This window comes from Alternaria rosae (genome assembly GCF_020736505.1).
Source record: "Alternaria rosae strain MPI-PUGE-AT-0040 chromosome Unknown BKA58scaffold_4, whole genome shotgun sequence".
Lineage (NCBI taxonomy): Eukaryota > Fungi > Ascomycota > Dothideomycetes > Pleosporales > Pleosporaceae > Alternaria > Alternaria rosae.
The window spans coordinates 2,798,027-2,814,973 of record NW_025763573.1 but is presented as its reverse complement, the minus strand read 5'-3'; the positions used below and the strand labels follow the sequence as shown (position 1 = coordinate 2,814,973).

General features: G+C 52.6%; 6 protein-coding genes across 6 annotated transcripts; 1 reads left to right on the top strand and 5 right to left on the bottom strand.

Moving 5' to 3' along the window:
- Positions 1 to 632: 632 nt before the first annotated feature.
- BKA58DRAFT_162867 (glycoside hydrolase) lies at positions 633 to 1,743 on the bottom strand. The gene is made up of 2 exons (XM_046165005.1): positions 1,373 to 1,743; positions 633 to 1,319 (listed from the first exon to the last, which is right to left on the bottom strand). Exons 1-2 carry the CDS (start codon positions 1,630 to 1,632, stop codon positions 845 to 847), a joined length of 735 nt encoding a protein of 244 aa, XP_046026801.1. The 5' UTR covers positions 1,633 to 1,743; the 3' UTR covers positions 633 to 844.
- A 1,985-nt stretch (positions 1,744 to 3,728) lies between these two features.
- On the top strand, positions 3,729 to 7,151 carry BKA58DRAFT_383674 (uncharacterized protein). The gene is made up of 4 exons (XM_046170198.1): positions 3,729 to 4,402; positions 4,451 to 4,938; positions 4,983 to 5,320; positions 5,367 to 7,151. Exons 1-4 carry the CDS (start codon positions 3,925 to 3,927, stop codon positions 6,820 to 6,822), a joined length of 2,760 nt encoding a protein of 919 aa, XP_046026800.1. The 5' UTR covers positions 3,729 to 3,924; the 3' UTR covers positions 6,823 to 7,151.
- BKA58DRAFT_468867 (uncharacterized protein) lies at positions 7,093 to 8,525 on the bottom strand. The gene is made up of 2 exons (XM_046175130.1): positions 8,050 to 8,525; positions 7,093 to 7,979 (listed from the first exon to the last, which is right to left on the bottom strand). Exons 1-2 carry the CDS (start codon positions 8,356 to 8,358, stop codon positions 7,197 to 7,199), a joined length of 1,092 nt encoding a protein of 363 aa, XP_046026799.1. The 5' UTR covers positions 8,359 to 8,525; the 3' UTR covers positions 7,093 to 7,196.
- A 129-nt stretch (positions 8,526 to 8,654) lies between these two features.
- On the bottom strand, positions 8,655 to 10,860 carry BKA58DRAFT_162836 (major facilitator superfamily domain-containing protein). Its single transcript, XM_046165004.1, has one exon. The coding sequence runs from the start codon at positions 10,367 to 10,369 to the stop codon at positions 8,714 to 8,716; it is 1,656 nt and encodes a 551-aa protein (XP_046026798.1). The 5' UTR covers positions 10,370 to 10,860; the 3' UTR covers positions 8,655 to 8,713.
- Positions 10,861 to 11,439: 579 nt separating this feature from the next.
- BKA58DRAFT_162834 (uncharacterized protein) lies at positions 11,440 to 12,758 on the bottom strand. Its single transcript, XM_046165003.1, has one exon. It carries the CDS (start codon positions 12,664 to 12,666, stop codon positions 11,626 to 11,628), a length of 1,041 nt encoding a protein of 346 aa, XP_046026797.1. The 5' UTR covers positions 12,667 to 12,758; the 3' UTR covers positions 11,440 to 11,625.
- Positions 12,759 to 13,390: 632 nt separating this feature from the next.
- On the bottom strand, positions 13,391 to 15,759 carry BKA58DRAFT_162827 (uncharacterized protein). The gene is made up of 2 exons (XM_046165002.1): positions 15,141 to 15,759; positions 13,391 to 15,092 (listed from the first exon to the last, which is right to left on the bottom strand). Exons 1-2 carry the CDS (start codon positions 15,540 to 15,542, stop codon positions 13,419 to 13,421), a joined length of 2,076 nt encoding a protein of 691 aa, XP_046026796.1. The 5' UTR covers positions 15,543 to 15,759; the 3' UTR covers positions 13,391 to 13,418.
- Positions 15,760 to 16,947: the final 1,188 nt, after the last annotated feature.

Here is a 16,947-nt window from a genome sequence, read left to right as displayed (position 1 = left end):
CTTATGTAAGAATTGGTCACTGGGGACTCATTTGAGCAAATGGGACCAAAGCGGGGCAAAGATAGCATCACCTGGACTTGTCTAGACCACCAGTCACAGCTGAATGAGCGACTTCAATCATTGGCTCAGTGGTTCTTCAAACGTAGAATTTTGTTGGGTGGTGGGGCCGGCGCCCACCACGACCATGTCCGCTGACCACACATCTACCGGTGGAATGCGGCCACAAGAATCCACTATCACCATTATGCATTGTCCTACATTCATGGACTACCGCGAACGCAACGCTGTTCAGAATGCTGCGAAAAGCGCAAGACTATTAGATGTATGTAGCTTAGACATAATAATAGTTGTTCCAAACTTCTACCTAGGTATTGACTCCCTCTCTTTGTGCTTTTGCATTTTCCTCCGTGGACGCGCCTGAAGCGGGGTACATGCAAGGCTCACTCACCGTTCACCGTTGTGCGACCAGCCCGTACATTGCACAGCCCAGGCACAAGCGCATGACTGTAACGACACATCACATCACCATCGCATACCACTTTTATTCTCAGCGACACAATGATTGGATATTGCTACTCGGCCACCAGCATTTTATCCCCCAATCTACCATTACAGTATATACATAGAAGGTCGTAGAGATGTTCGCAAAAAACCACAAAGCTCCAGAATTACCTCCAACTGCGCACGCTCATGTCAATCGCCCAATCTCTCACATCATCTCATAAAAGAAGAAAGTTGAACAGGTCTGCAGACTACATTAGGACAAAGTAAGTAAACTAGAAAACTTTATGGTAATGTAGGCCCAATGGTGTTCAGTTTTCTCCTGGGCTGACGTGCTATTGCTCTAGCATTGCAGCTTCGCCGGACCAGGAATCTTGTAAGGCGTTCCGTTGCCCTTAGGCTGACCCTGAGCGTTGTAGATGCTAAGCTTGATACCCGCATCATCAGCCCTGTAGGCACCAGGGAAGCTGACCGTGCTGCCAGTCTTTGATCCAGATCCCGAGACATTAATCTGCGCGCAGCCCATGTAGAATTGCGCACCACCGGACGTGCTCGCGCTATGCAGTGCGATCATCTCAGCCCTGAGGAGATACTGGCCTGGGGCGACACAGGACGGCATTGTCATCTCAGTCCATCCGCCGTTGTTGATCATACGGTCGACGCCCCAGTTTCCAGAGCTGTCGAGACCGTCCTCAGCGACTTTGAACCATTGGAGACCAGAGGGTGACGCATTGGCGGCATTAGAGACCTTTGCCATGTAAAAGATAGCAGGCCCCTTGTGAGACTTCGCGATCGGGTGGTCGGGGTCGTTCGCGAATCTTTGAGGAGTTAGCGATTTAGTTGTAATACGATCAAGAACAGGATGACTTACTGTGCTCCACCGACGACGTGGCCCCAGTTGACACCGACTTTGTCTCCAGGCTTGACATCGATGACTTTGCTGGAAGAAGAAGCACCAGAGTTACAAGCAATATTGCCGTCATTGACATTGGTGATAGGGTTGTTGGAAGGGGCGACGCGGATACCGTTGCCTTGGCCCATATCCTGGCCATTGATACGGACGCGCTGAGCGATAGTGTGCGCTGACCCAAGAGCGGGTAGCAGGGCGACGGCGACAGCGAGGAACCTCATCTTGAACGGTAGACTGATAGTATAGATGTACCGGTCGAGTGTCAAGTTGTATGGGCGGATGAGGTGCTGTTACCGGGTGTCGTGCCTCTCCTTATATACCTCATCCTACTCCTACGCCCATGTCCACACGACACTCGAGTACCAGCAGCATGACGCTTCTACCTGTCTATCGTCCATCTCAGTCGCTGGGCTGCAATATAACAACGCCACACGCAAGCCTTCGCTAAAGAGCCTCCAAGATCTCTCCGTGCGCCCCAGACTTGTTTTTCACCACGGTAAAGGTGGCTGCTGTCGGTAGTCGTACAATGAGACCAATAAAGGCAGAGCATTTTCCATTTACTCTAGCGGTCATATATCTTGTTTCGCAATAGATGGGTTTGTGCAACCACGTACCCGGAATCAGTGCTTGGCAGTAGGTGTTTGTGTGTGGCCGGTTAATATACTGTTCGCGATTGAGGCCCGTGAGTAAAGAGACACATGACCGGTACCTGGAAGCGAGATATCCGCTAGCGATGATCGTATCGAGCTCTGCGCTGTAAACGTAGTAGAGCGTAGTTGCGTGTAGAGGTTTCCTGTGGTGAATGTAAAATCAGATCATGACCTGAAACTTCTACTCTGCTACTCACACAGAAGCAAGGTAGACAAGACTACCGAGAACATTGACAGCCTTTTGAGGAAGGCTCACCTCAAGGCCCTGACTATCACTAGTTCCAAAGCGCACCGTATTGTTGTTGTGCCTGACGCCTCGTCGCGGCATGCAAATGATCTTGTGACACCTCGCGACTGCTTCCACTTCATTTATTTCATGCCTAGTGCAGCGTATTGACCGCGCTCTTGTTTACCTCTCCCAACCCTTTTCTTTGCAAGGCTAGGTGCTCCTGCCTTATACAAGGAAGAAACCAAAGGGTGCACTGCAGACTACATTGGTATAAAAACGAAAGTTGACAAAATCCTACAGCGATGCAGACTTCCGGACTATCTACTTTAGGTGAGTATTTAGTTCTTCTCTTCAATGAGGTGCTTCAACGTCTGCCATCCGTCTCTTCTTGTAGCGGTCGATCAACACAGGTGAGATATCAGAGCTGCGGATTCGAGTACTAAACAAGTCGTCAATGGAATAGTGCGGCCCCGGGCCGGATATCTCTCTCTCGGTATCGCTTTGTCCTGGTCTTGATTGGGTTGGTTATTGAAGTTGTACTTGAGTACGCGGGACAATTGTGATAAATCAACACAGACATACTGCATCTTACTCGCCCTTCAGAGAATACCGGAGATGACCAATGACGGCAAAGGGGCAGTGCAGCCCACAATGCTCCCTGGGTTACTTCGTGGTAGGCTAGTGATGCTACGGGGTCCAGCTAGTGTTAGAGGGTTGGGTACGAGAGGACCCCTGGAAAAAAATGGGATAGGTCCCACGAGAGACGCGCAGCTCGCAGGGCAGCAAGCTGGAGAAAGGATTTCGGCATTGCCGCCGTGCTGCACTGATCTGCGGAAGGATGAATGCAAATCGCTGGGCAGACTTGGGTCGGCACGTTCGGCTGTGCTCTCCCCACATTGAATCTCCACGTGTTTGGCCAGCGACGATGGAAGTGGCAACGGACGATACGGCTGCAAAGTCACCGAGAGGCTTTATCGAGACCAACATTGTCAAAGTGAAGAAGTTGGCAGGCCACGAAGCCCCTCTTGTGTCGCCTACGTGTTCCGCAAGCCTGCATGTGACAGCTGCTAGGACAATCGATGTGACGGGCGCAAGTAACGGCGCAATGGATGGAAATGCAAGCAAGTCATGATAGGCCGAAGTGTAACAGCCGCGCCACAGGCTAAGACGATTCAAGGGTCGGGCACTGCTGCACGATGACGATCATGTCCGGATGGTGTTGAGGGCGTAGCATTGAAGGGAACATGACATCACCTAAGCATCTTTGTGAGCTTCTTCAGTGCCGCGAAGCCGCCGCGGATGGCCATGGTTTTATTCTTCACATCTGGCATTTGCCTTTCGACATCACAAGCACCCTCAGGCTCACATTAAGTTCATCAAATTGAGCAGTTTGCGACACAATTGCATTCCGAGCAGTAAGTATTGATTGATCTGCGGCGCCATGTCGGTTCGGGCTCTCGCAATCTGCGCCTCGACCCCTCCGAGGCATCTCACCCCTTAGCGCGACTCCACACGTCATCGCCAGCCACAGCGAACGCGGCTCAGGGTTGTTTGCGAATGTCTTCTTACATATATTCGTCAGGGTCTACCTTATCGTTGCCGCAGCCAGTATCCACGACCAGGCAGCACCCACTATGGCGACCCAGCGACCAGTCACCCCGTCGGCCTCATACGACCCCGTACCGCACATCGACGACCCGGCCCATCTCAGCCGCGGATACGGCACCTCCTCTGTGAATGACTTTGGAAACTCACCACTAAGCGCGCCAAATGAACGCTCGCGCCTGGGGCGGTTCGAGGAGGACTTCGATGCGCGCACACGTGGTTCATCCGTTATTGACGGTGATATGCACCAGCGCTCATCTTCGCGCTCCTCCACCTTGAACCAGGGCGCCACGCCTTCGCGAAGTGGCACGCTCAAGAAGAAGAACTCAGTCAAGAGGGCAAGCAGCATGAAGCGTAGTGGAAGCAGGAGATCCATGCACGCGGGCTCGATACGCGGTGTGACCATTGACGACCAAGAGCATGGCTATGACCGCGAGGACAGTGTCTTCTACACTCCTGTACCAACCAAGGGCACCCCCACGGAGATACTAGCAGAACGCTTCCAAAGTATGTTGGGCACGTGACAGATTCGTGAAACGTACTGACACCTGACAGCTTGGCGAAAGTTTCTCAAGGATCTCATTACCTACTTCCGCGAGGTTGCGTCCTCATACGAACACCGCGCCAAGTCGCTGTTGAAAGTCTCGAACGTTATCAATAACACCAATGCCCCAGCCGCTCTCCTCATAGAAGGAGGTCTCAACGACGCCAACCGCATCCTCCGCGATTTCCACAAGCAAGCCATTCTCGAGGCCAACAAGGCGCGAGACGTTGAGGCCGACGTCATCAACCAGCTCAGCGGCCTCAGGGCTGATCTTGCGCAGAAGATCAAGGAGATCAAGTCACTGTCTGGCGACTTCAAGAACAATGTCGAGAAAGAAAAGGAGACCACAAGGAAGTGTGTAACAGCACTTGAGGAGGCGCTGGCTTTGGCCGACTCCGATCCCACGGCAGTTGCAGGCAAGGGAGATCCCTATGTCGTTCGTCTGGGTGTCGAGCGCCAGGTGGAGAGGCAGATTGATGAGGAGAACTACCTCCATAGGGTCAGTCAACGCACGCATAGAGGCTACTCAGCTAACGTACACAGGCCTACCTCAACCTTGAAAACTCTGGCCGCGAACTCGAGTCGATCGTCGTTGGCGAAGTCCAGAAAGCCTACAATGCTCTTGCTACTATCTTGAAGCGCGATGCCGATGAGCAGTACAGCACTGTTGAGCGGTTGCGCAATGGCCCGATTGCCATGCCGCGCGATCTCGAATGGAGCAGGTTTGTACGAAGCGACCCTCACTTCGTCAACCCAGATATGCCGTTGCGCAGACTGGAAGACATTCAGTACCCCGGCAAGCACCACCCTGCTACCACCGAGGTCAGAGCGGGCATGCTCGAGCGGAAGAGCAAGTATCTCAAGTCGTACACGCCGGGCTGGTAAGCAACTTGATCTTGTGAGCTTTTCAAGTCTAACACTCTTCAGGTATGTTTTGTCGCCGACGCATCTCCACGAGTTCAAATCGGCCGACCGCATCTACACTCAGCCTCCAGTCATGTCCCTATATCTGCCAGACCAGAAGCTTGGTTCTCGCTCCCAGCCCGGAAGTTCCTCCCACAAGTTCGTTATCAAAGGCCGTCAGGCTGGATCCATGCATCGTGGCCATACTTGGGTGTTCCGGGCGGAGACGTACGACACCATGGTCGCATGGTTTGAAGATATCAAGGCCTTGACTGAGAAGAGTGGAGAAGAGCGCAATGCCTTTGTCCGTCGACATGCAAGCGTCAGGAGTACCAGTGCCGGCAGCGCCCGTTCGGCCAGCTCGGATGGCGGACTAGAGGAAGACGAGGCAGACGCGGTTCCTTTCTCAGCCAATCAGTCCATGAAGGAACAGGCCTATCGGGACCAGTCTGAGCGACCTTCCCGACCTTCTCCAGGTGGGCGATTCCCGTCTGATTTGATGGTCAACCGTAACTTACAAGCGCCTTTATCGCCATCTAGCGGAAGTTCAGAGGTCGGCAATGATCTAAACACCATGTCCGGAGGTCCGACACAGGATGTGCACCCGATGTATCTTGCCCAAACCTCAGCCTACCAGCCGGAGCCCGTCCAGCCAGTCCAGTATACCCAGCCCGCCCAATACCAACCGCAGACCAGCTTCGCAAACCCATACACACCAGCCCAGCAGTCATACGCCCCTCACACCGTCGCTAACCCTTCATACGCCCCGGTTTCTCAGGCTTACCCTGTCCAGCCAACTTCGGTCGACCAGTACAACCAGCCATCTTTGGAACATGCTGAGCCCATCCAACGTCACGATAGCAATCACCACGGCAATTGGATGGCGCCTGCTGTTGGGGGCGCAGCCACCGGTGCCCTTGCAAACGAAGCATTCCGGAAGAAACAATTGGCGCAACAACACTATGAGGCCCAGCAGCTCAATCAAGAGCAGCAACATCCAGTCGAACAATCTCGCGCGGCAGACTTTCCAGATGCCACCCCTACGCAAGTCCCCGAGCGGCATCCTGACCATATCCTCCCCGATCAAATCGACGACACAGGCTACGTAGCCCCTTCTGTGGCACCTGCTGCGCAGCCAAGCCCTGCCCCGATCATTGCACCTGTCTTTGATGGCCACACTCAATCTCAGCATGCGAGCGGGTTGGATACACCAGGAGCTAATTCGTCTTTTTTAGGCGAGTCTGAGGTAGGGGCACCTGCCTTCGGCGAGACTGTCAACGGCGGGCCCGTCCCAGTGGGCCTCGTGGATACTGCAGAGGAGATGGCGCACCCGGGTATGGGCAAGCGGATGAACACCGACATCAGCGTTAGCGACCTGCATGTCCCAGGTGAATATCCCAAGACAACCGTCGGTGACGTCAGGATACCTGCGGCAAATGCCACATCACGGGAGCCCACGACTTTCCTGAAGTACAACTAAGCGTCTCACGACAACGACTGAACGACCTGGGTTATGGGAAAATCACGGTGAAGACTCGGACGACTGGATTGTGGATTCACGACAAACAGCTGGTTAAGGGCTAGCCAAAGGCTGGGGGTTTCTGGCAAAGAGCAAGGTTTACACTTGGGTCGCCTTTCTGTGAGGATCTCCGTGATGGATCTGTCAACATTTTTCCTTTAGGACTCTTTCCCTCGTCACAAAACGTCTGAGCATACGTGCTCAAGCGTCTCATTACCCCCTTGATACCCGGCGTGATACACCCAATAGTACATAGATGGTAATTTGCCTTAATTGATCGTTCCCCTTCGTTTGCTAGTCCGGTTCACTCATCATATTCGATCGTATCATCAAAACTACGCAACGTCGACAACAATCTTCCCCCTAACTCTCCCTTCAACCATATAGCCCTTAACCTTCTCCCAACCCTTCTTACATCCTTCTTCTGTCAGAATATCCACAACGATGTCCTGCACCACAACCTTTACCTCATCCTTCTCCGCCAATTCCCTGACCTGCTCCAGCAACTCACTCTTCTGATACAAGATAACATTCGCATACCTCGGTCCAAAAAAGTACCCCCAAACATGTCTCAGCACCTGCGACGGATACGTAAAATACGTCAATGGCCCGCCCATCGCCGTCCTCGAAGTCTTATCCCCAACAATGGTAATATACGCGCCTGACGGATGGAGAAGCTCGTTCCAATGCGCAAACATCTCCGTGCCGCCCACACAATCAACGTACAAATCGTATTTCGTGCCGCCGGGCCGTTTGGAAAGGAGCGAGTTGGGTACGTCTTGTGTGCGATAATCGATGACTTCGTCTGCTCCTAGGGAGTGCACGAAGTCGGTGTTGGAGCCGGAGCAGATGCCAGTTACGTGACAAGAATAAAGCTTTTTGGCTAGTTGGACGCACCACATTCCTACGCCGCCGCTTGCGCCTGAGACGATGACGCGGCGTTGGGAGGGGGAGGGGGAGGTAGATGGGGAGGGGAGCCAGTCGAGGCAGGCGAATGCGGTTAGGACGACTAGAGGGATGGCGGCGGCTTCGTGGTGGGAAAGGGTCTTGGGTTTCTTTGCGATGGGCTCGGAAGTTGGGTTGATGGAGAGGTATTGTGTGAATGTTCCTTCTGCCATCTATTTCACATTAGTTACAACGTAGTTCTTCCCAAAAACTCAAGCCATGCCATGCAAAGAATTGACTTACAGGTCGATTACACAATCCAAAGACTTCGTCACCAACTTCCCATTTTCCGCTTTTACTTGCTTCTTCGCCCAGGGCTACAATTTCGCCAGAATAGTCGCGTCCTATTCCTTTCTCCTTCTTGCCTGCTAGCCAGCCGATCACGGGGTTTCCCCATAGTTGGATGTCCACTGGGTTGATAGCTGCGGCTTTGATTTTCACCAGAACTTCTTGGGAATCTGGTTTCGGTATGGGTGTATGTGTAAGATGTGGTTGAGATGAAGGTTGCGTGTATGTGAGAGAGGTGTTGGACTCTGGTAGTGAGGATGTCATGATGAGGTAGCTCTTACTTTCCGTGAGCGGCGGAGCGAGTCACGTATTATTATAGGAGAGGGAGGCTATTTCGGAGCGATTGATAGAGCACTTGGGGAACTAATGTTTACTTCCGGGTTTCTACTTATGGCAAGATGCGGCCAAGATTTTATTGACGTCGGATTTCCAATGTTGCTCAGCAAGACCTTGTGTGGGGCTTCGGAGTATACACCGAGGCTGCATATAGCCTATACGAGTCAGGTAGCAGGAGTCGTGGATCATGACCCGAATCGCAGCTCTGTGTGAAGGCTAAGGCATGGGATTTGGTTTGCTATTACATATAGGTCTATTTATGTCTATATTTCATCGCATGCGTTCAAAGCTTAACTGTACTTCTAGCACGGATCTTCTCTCCGTACCTAATGAACAAGAACGGGATTGGGATCAGTAGGGTAGCAATGAACCCCAACATAGTGTTACCCCAACCGTAACCCATTTGCGCGTACATCGTCTGACTACTGAGAGGGATGAATGCTGCTGCAACACTACGCAACACAGTACTTGCCGCCATTGCACTCGCGGCATGGATAGTAAACACGTCGACCAAGTATGTGGTTGCAGGCATGAACGTCATCAGCAGACCAAACCCGATGATACCCGTTGCAACAATAGGTACCATAAAGTGCGTCTGGTATTGCACGCTCCAGCCGTAGATGAAGAGACCGCAAGGAATGAAGAAGCCGCCGATGCACATCATTTTCAGCCGATGTTCAGGTCGGAAGTCGCCGCGTGCCATGTGCTTGTGTACCACTTTGTTGCCGTAGTGGATGTAAGTGAATTGTCCGATAAGGGAGCCAATGCCGAGACCGAGGAATGAGAGACCAGTGATGCCGCCACGCCAGCCATATTGTCCTTTGAACACCGCAGTGAAGGTGGTGAACAGAATGTAGAGATAGGCGTATGTAATCGCAATGTAGAGCGAAATGGCAAAGCAAATGGTTGAGCGGAACAACATCTTGGCAGGTCGGATGATGGAAAACTTGAAGAGCTGACGTGGGGTGAGACCGCTATCCAGCTTGGATCGTAATTTCGTATTTCCTGTTTCAGTTCTGAGACGATTGACTTTCCGTTGTAGAATGATGATGCCAGATGTCTCGCTCATCAGAATGAGTGACATGATGAAGAATGCGCCGCCCACTATAGCAACGAACCAGAAGTTCCACCGCCAACCTTTTGCTACTGTCAAAAAGCCACCGATAATTGGACCGACACATGGCCCTATTGTTGGACCCATCATCCAGACAGCCATGGCAGTTCCACGCTGCTCTCGTGGGATGAGATCCGCGATAGTCCCTCCACCAAGTACCATGGGCGCTCCTCCAAAGCAGCCCATGAAGAACCTGAATACAACAAATTGCGCCATGTTGTTCGCCACTGCAGCCGCAATTGTGAAGACAATGAACAGCAAATTGCAGCTATGGTACAATGGCAGCCGACCATACATCTCCGAAAGCGGTGCGATGATCAATGGCCCAAAAGCAAAGCCGAGGACGTACACTGAAACCATGAAGCCTTCAAGTAGATCGCTCGTCGAGTTGAAGTCGCGCATAACCTCCGGAACGCCGGGGGCGAATTGCGAACTTGCAAGAGGTGTTAGGAACGTGATGGCGCTTATCAGCGCGACCATGCCCCATTTCTTGGACGCTTTCCAGTTCATTGGGTTCTCTGGGTCGTTAGGACCGTCAAAGTCGACAACATTCGGATCGCGTTCAGGTTCCTCTTCTGCATCGGGTTGGTCTGCACTAGAGACTGAGCCCGAGCCGTTCCCCTTTTCAACATCTCTTTCGCCAGTTGTGTATTCGCCCTTCTTCTCATCTAGCGAGTGCTTTCTTTCCGATGTATGACTAGGCACTTGGTGTATGGAGCCGAGGTTGCTTGGGATATCTGCATCATGGCCTTCTGCTGCGGCGAGATCGATGATCTCGCTTCTTGTCGGATGGCGATACAATCCTGGTGGTTCTGGCTGCGTCATGTTGGTGGCTCGTAGCGATTGATTGAGTTCAGAGGTTAATATATTCGCCAGTTGTTATGCGTCACCGCTGAGTCGTGCGTTACTCAGTTGCACAAAGCAATTATAACTCGTTTGCCGGAAACCGCGAAGCGAATGCTGTCAGGCTAATGATGTTGGCATGTGGAGATTTCGTCCACATGGGTGTCCGGAGATAACGTGCAGGGCTGCCTCGAATGGCTTGAATCCGGGGGAGGGTAGAACGCAGCAGCGCCATAGAAGGCAGCTACGGAGGCCAACGTTAAGTAAGAACGAGTGAGATGCAGCTAGCCGTAGTGAGAGGTGTCATCGGTTGCGGCTACCTGCTTGCCGCATGTTCTGTGGCTTGCTCGGTGAAGATCTTGAGCGTTAATTCCGTTAAGTGCAACGCAGCAAGGGTCCAGGCACAGGTGCAGCGCTTCGAATAAACTCCATAACACACCAAGAAAAACATGATCCTATTGAAAAAATCAACCGCTTACTCCATTGCAGTTTGACTATGGACAGTCTCGTTCATGAGCACAGTAATGGGGCACCAAGACGCGGAAGACTACCGTGAGCCCTTACCGAGATAGTGCGTCATCTCCACTCACAACTTTGCACGTTGCTTCTTGGAGGGTATCACTGAGAAGAACAACAGAGGCATCAGAACACGACGTTATCACAACAATTATGCGATCATTACTCCAGCTCAAATTTAGCAGTCTCAAATCGATATAATTGCCAAATTGCGACCCTCCCCATCTTCCCCGCGTTTGCTTAGCAACAAACTGAGTGGCCTCGGCCGAGCCGCATGATCTAGCGTAGATTGCACGCCACAACTCGGGATGTGATACCCCTCTGGTGGGGTCTAGCATGGCCAAGGTCATGCTGCCACGCCTTACTGGCGGATTCGTGAACTAAGTCCTTTCTCACCATACGCAGTGTATAAGTTGTGGAACCGAGTCGTTGATGAGCTCAAATGTGTGAGAATCATCTCATCCAATCCGTACGCCGAACACGTCGTATGAGCGCTGCGCGAACCAACGGTCGATGCATGAAGCCTGGTATCGCAGATGACGTTATTCGTTCGCGTTGTGATAGCGTCAGTAATCGGATCGTGGTATTGTACGCAAAGCAGATGTTGTAAGACCAGGAGCCGTCTGTCAAAAGTGCTGTCGTTGGCAATGTCTGGCCATGCTTCAGGCGAAAGCATGCCATCTTCAATCCATAAAACCAAATAATCCTACGAGCCCTTCACCTCATATCATAGCACCATGCCGATAACTAGGCTGAGGCAAAGGCTCTGTGACTTCGTAGTTGCCGAAAAAGTCAACACTACTCTTTCTCCTCTCCTCCATCGCATCCTCCAAGTCACGACTGATGCAAATCTCCATACCTCCACTCTGCTCCGTACCCTTCTTCTCCGTCGACATCTTGTAGCCCACACCCGCCGAAGAGTTCATCGTTGCCGAAGTCGGGCTGAGGTAGGTAGAAGTAGTCGTCTTCTTCTTTCCAGGTAGGTCATTTTCGCCGAGTAAACCAAGCCAGGGCAGCTCTGCGCAGCGCTTGAACACATCTTCGAGGTCAAAGAGGTCCTGCATGGAAAGACTGTACATTTTCCCACTCCGGAACTTCCAAAAGAAGAGTACTGATAGCTCGATCGTCTCGATGCATTGGAGCGACAGGGCGATCTTGTCCATGGCGGCGAGGAGGTTCTTCGTCATACGGGTCTGGTCTTTCATCATGCGATCTCGCCCTCCGTTTTTCAGCGTCGTGTAGTTCCATTCAACGTAGAAGCGTATATGCGTTACATGCTTCAACATGGGCAGTTGCAGGATGTGTTGTGAGAACTCGAAATAGTCGTTGTTCGTCCGCGTATTCCGTAGTTCAGCATGCAGAGTGATCTTGCAGCGGCGAAAGTAATTGTGAAGCAGCTCGTCCCGGATTTGTTTGTTAATCAAGAGAAGCTCCGGCCGTAGGCGGGATGCTTTGGTTACGGAGGATCCATATCCGAAAATGTCGTGTCTCCAGGGTTCTCCATTGGACATCTCCGCACCCCATAGGCAAGTGTGAAGTTCCGGACGATTCCTTGTGGGATCAGGTAACACATAGTTGAATATCTGGTCGCGGATCTCTCTTGGAAGGGCCAGAAGTGGTGAGCTAAAGGTGCTCGGTGTGAGTTCGAGTAGAATTTCCAGTTCTCGGAAGAGCATGCTTTGACGATGCTTGTATAGACCATCTGAGCTTCTGTTTGAAGAAACTGAGAGCTTATTGCTCGATCGCTGCTGAATAGTCGCCATGGGAGTATGCAGGGTCCGTTAGCTCGAGGTGCAAGGAACGCTGTCGTTTAGTTCCTGAAGGAGTGATAGTGGGTGCAGGTTGGTATCCCGGAGTATTAGAAGGTGCAATATACGGGGTTCGCCGCAGGCTTTCGAGAGCTTGAAGACGGGCAGTGTCCCTGTGTGGGCATGGGAAGTTGGTCGGCTAGGTACAAAGCGTCGCCACGAGTGAGCTTATGGAACGTTTCGTGAGAAAGGAGAGTATCTGCGACGCCATGGCTGTGCAATGCGGCCGAGTCATGTGTGAGTGGTGGCTCGCCTGTGCGCAAGGATCGATTGCGGCACCCGTGCATTGAAAGTGGGGTGTCTGTATCACGTGTCAAACGGCAACCGCGAGATCTGGGCCGGCACAGAGTGTTTCAGCTTGGCGCTTCGAACCTCCTGCATCCGCAGCCCTTGGATGCATGAAGACCTCAAACGCTTCGGGATAGCATTTTTACATGGCACGGTCGTCCGCAGGCTCCACGGCCGTGCTGTTCCGCTGGGCAGGAAAAAGCATGCTCGCGTGTATGGAATTCTGACGGGAATCATGATCGTTCCCAGGTTGTGTGCACTGAATTTGAGGAAACTATTATTATTCCGCTCTATTGCGCGTCATCTATATTTAACAACAAGCGACCGTAATTCGGGACATCGCATTGCGCCTTTCGACGTCTAGGGGTATCACAACAAACAAACAAAAAAGTGCTTAGACGCTACGCATGCTTCTCCACCTACTCAGCCAATTCTGAATCAAAGCACTGGCAGTCGGCAATGCTACCACCAGGTCTCCACCCGCTCAACAGGGTCGGGCATCGCCATGCAACATCCATGTCTGAGCACTGAAACAGCACATTCCATATCCTCTCCATTGTGTATCCGAACCAGGGTTGGCTCATCGAATCGGGTCGTTCCTGAAGGTAGGGTTCTTGGTGGGCCCAGCTGTGTTCGTCGATGAAGAGCTGCCACAAATCGTCATAGATGGACTTGTCGATTCCACGAATGCGCGCGGCAGTGACAACGAACTGGCCCTTGTAGCTGAGCAGCACGTTCTCACGAGTGGATCCGTCGATTCGGGATTGTACGTCCGCGAACAGCGATGTCTCGTCACGCCAGCCGCGCTTGTCCCCACAGTCGTCGCCATTGCATAATATTCCCGCCCAACCCAGGTTGAGGAAGCCCGTCTGATTCGCACGGAAGTATCGCTCGAAGAATGGGTAGAATTCTCGTGGATTGTGCACGTCGGCTTGGAGGAAAATCGTTCTTTCTGCAAGGCTGTCCCAGCGGTTGACGATGTGGTTCAGGTAGGTTTCGGCTTCGCGTCCTATGTTTGGGAGCTTGATGACTTCGTGCGCGTTTGTTTCCGCTTTGATCTTTCTTTCATCTGCTTCGCCATCCTTCAAGTAAATCGTGACAAGAGCCTCGGTCATTTGTGGCATGCTCTCTAGTTTCTTTATGAGCGCAGCAACATCCTCAGTGCGCTCCTTGTACATGCTGATGACAACTTCTAAGGGCCCAATGGGTTCGTATTGTAGATCCAGACGGGGCTCCTCCCGAGGGTATTGTCGTTGTCCAAAGTTCAAGCTCACGAATGCTGTCCACAGCACAATCAAGGCCAAGCTGACCAAAGGAGAGCGAGCACTGTTGCCCTGCGATCTTGGTCGTGATGCTCGTTGTGCTTTGGTACCAAAATCCTCTTCGTCATCGATCGGTGCATTCGGGGAGCGTGAGACGAGATCGTAACTTCCGCGGGAGCCATCGTGACGGCTGGGCTGTTTCCACACGGTGTCGTAGATATCTCTACCACATGCGCACATGATGGCGAGGAAAAAGCATGTTAGTTGGTAAAAGCTGGTGTAGGATCGACGCGTTGACAGAACAGTAAAGCAACCAGTTATGGCTGCCATGGCTAGAATTGTCGTGGCGCTGCGGACGCGTTGTGTTGCGGCAAAACTGCTTCCGGGTAGTTGGCCTCCTGACTGCATGTCCATTGGGAAAAGGATCGAACCCCCACTCAACAATGCCGCTGCTGTTGAGAAGGCATTGAGAGTCCGGAGAGGCAGGCTGCTTGTGTCGAATGAGTCCCAGTGCTCGCCCGGAAAGTTGCTGACAAGACAGAACAATGCAAGTAAACCGCCCATAGCAACGAGCAACATCGCATTCATGCTTCGGGTAGCATACTCTCCCGGATAGTGTCTAGCAGCAAGCTTCTTCAGTGCACTCGCTGCGCCAACGAGGAGCATTGCCAAGATCGATGCGATCAAGCTTGGTACCATTAGACGGTATTCCATGAACAGGATACCAGCACAAGCTGTGGCAAGCAAGCTCAAAGACAGGGCTTCTGCGTTTGAGCGAGGTGTGTAGTTCAATACATAGAGAACTACACCTTCAGCGAAGAAGGCTATCGTCTGACATGGTCAGCGCAACGCATTTCAAGCTTGCTCTAGGGAACATACCGTTATCATGCATAGTAGGGGTAGATTCGAGGTATGCAGGATTGCTTGCACTATGCAGAATGTAGATACCGCTTGCAAGAGATTCGAAGCGGCCAATAACAGTGCACCTTGAACTGGTCGCTTCCTACGTTGTTCTTGCTCGCTGGCATGTTGAGCGCTCGGTCTCCATGGATGTAAAAGGAAAGCGACTAGTGCCGTAGCCGCAATCTGGGTGATGTACAGTTGCAAGGGATAGTGCAGATTTCTTTCAATCAGCAAATGCCGTGTCGTGAGCAGCGAGGTCGTAGCGCATGCCAGCCAGCCAAGCTGGCGATAGTCCTGGAGTCGGTCGCATACGGTCCGGCGTTGGAAGGGAGACTCTTGGTCTTCATCGATGCGTTCGAGACGGGCACGCGCGGTCATAGTGGCCTTGATTCGAAACCGGGTGTGGTGTGAAGGAAGTGCAGCGGAGGGAGACCGAGTTCGATCGTGATTTGCACCAAAACCTTGCTCGGACGCCTGATCGACGTGCAGGCCATGGGTGGAAGCGAGTCTATAAAGAGTCGAATGCTGCGGACAAGGCGTGTGATAACGGGGGTGTGGGCCAGCTTAAACGGGCCTTGTGGACCTGAGCGAAAGGTAGAAGGTTGTGGAGTACCGACTGGCAGGGACAGTAAGGTTAGTCTGCGGTTATGGCCTGACAAGATCAACGTTAAAAGTCTTTCAGAGACAAAAGGATCCCTTTTCATCTCAAAATTGGCATCCGACAACAGGCCCAGGTCCAGACCCGCGCAGCGGTTGGAACGCTTGCAATTCAGCCACATGGGCTCACCGATGCATCATTTCCAGAATGCGCATCTAGTCACAGTGGGGGGTGGAGAGGCGCAGCCTGTACAGTACACGCATCGCGCGCCATGAGGCATACCGCCCTTGTCGACGGGTGCGTGACAGCTTTAGGCCCCCATGTGCCAAGGGGAGGCCTTATGTAGATCGTCTCATCCCCTGTGAACTCCATTGTAAAATTCTTGTAGGAAGCCGACAGCAGCTGACAGCAGCTGACATTGACGGGCGCCACACCGCGTTAGGATTTTTGCTCCATTTGACTCTTGATATCCATATGTTCCTTCCGTCCATATTGTGTCAATTGCATCTCAGGAGCCCTGGCAAAAGGGGTGCTGTGGGTGAGGCCCGCATGGGGCCAAGCCGGGATGGGGCGAGCGAGAAACCGTCAGTATTGGTCCAATCAGCCCCAGCCTGGCTGATTGCGAAACTCGGGTCCGCCTAGTATGGAACATTGGGGCTTAAGCTTGGTGGAAACGCGTGCGTCGGCGTGGAATCATGGAGGACGATGAAAGGTTTCCAGGGTCTATCGTGGGGATAGACAGGACGTTGCTCAGGTTTCACGAGGCGTGTCGCCGTCGTACCTGCCATGCGACAGCCTGGTAACCACCTGGGCACCAGCAACCCAGACTCAGCCTCGCACTTTGTGTTGAGCAGTCCCACATGCGGATTTTACTTTGCTAAACACTTCGAGGTGCAAAGCCCGTGTTGCGAGCCTCGCCTGCAATCCTTCTGTCATATCCTCCTTCCTTTAGCGGAGCAGGGAGAGCCTGCTGGCTTTCGCCAAGACGGGTGCTTTCCGAATTCTCGGGGGTCTAGAAAGCCTTCCCTAGCAGCCGCAGTGCGATGTCTTAAACTTCAAGATGCCATTTTGTCGAGAGGGCATGCCCTGCAAGGACGCGGATTTCCCCAGAGGCGTATCCTGCGCAATCACCGCTCCGCAGTGTCGCCGGGAGCAACGTCGCCGACCACAATTCGATTACTTCCG

Excerpts from the sequence above, each read along its gene's own strand:
- BKA58DRAFT_162836 (XM_046165004.1), bottom strand. The coding sequence starts at position 10,369 with ATGACGCAGCCAGAACCACCAGGATTGTATCGCCATCCGACAAGAAGC.
- BKA58DRAFT_162867 (XM_046165005.1), bottom strand. The coding sequence starts at position 1,632 with ATGAGGTTCCTCGCTGTCGCCGTCGCCCTGCTACCCGCTCTTGGGTCA. Across the intron at positions 1,320-1,372 it reads CACGTCGTCGGTGGAGCACA|ATTCGCGAACGACCCCGACC; the intron begins GTAAGTCATCCT and ends AACTCCTCAAAG.
- BKA58DRAFT_468867 (XM_046175130.1), bottom strand. The coding sequence starts at position 8,358 with ATGACATCCTCACTACCAGAGTCCAACACCTCTCTCACATACACGCAA. Across the intron at positions 7,980-8,049 it reads TTGGATTGTGTAATCGACCT|ATGGCAGAAGGAACATTCAC; the intron begins GTAAGTCAATTC and ends AATGTGAAATAG.
- BKA58DRAFT_383674 (XM_046170198.1), top strand. The coding sequence starts at position 3,925 with ATGGCGACCCAGCGACCAGTCACCCCGTCGGCCTCATACGACCCCGTA. Across the intron at positions 4,403-4,450 it reads ACTAGCAGAACGCTTCCAAA|CTTGGCGAAAGTTTCTCAAG; the intron begins GTATGTTGGGCA and ends GACACCTGACAG. Across the intron at positions 4,939-4,982 it reads AGGAGAACTACCTCCATAGG|GCCTACCTCAACCTTGAAAA; the intron begins GTCAGTCAACGC and ends TAACGTACACAG.
- BKA58DRAFT_162834 (XM_046165003.1), bottom strand. The coding sequence starts at position 12,666 with ATGGCGACTATTCAGCAGCGATCGAGCAATAAGCTCTCAGTTTCTTCA.
- BKA58DRAFT_162827 (XM_046165002.1), bottom strand. The coding sequence starts at position 15,542 with ATGACCGCGCGTGCCCGTCTCGAACGCATCGATGAAGACCAAGAGTCT. Across the intron at positions 15,093-15,140 it reads CCCTACTATGCATGATAACG|ACGATAGCCTTCTTCGCTGA; the intron begins GTATGTTCCCTA and ends TGACCATGTCAG.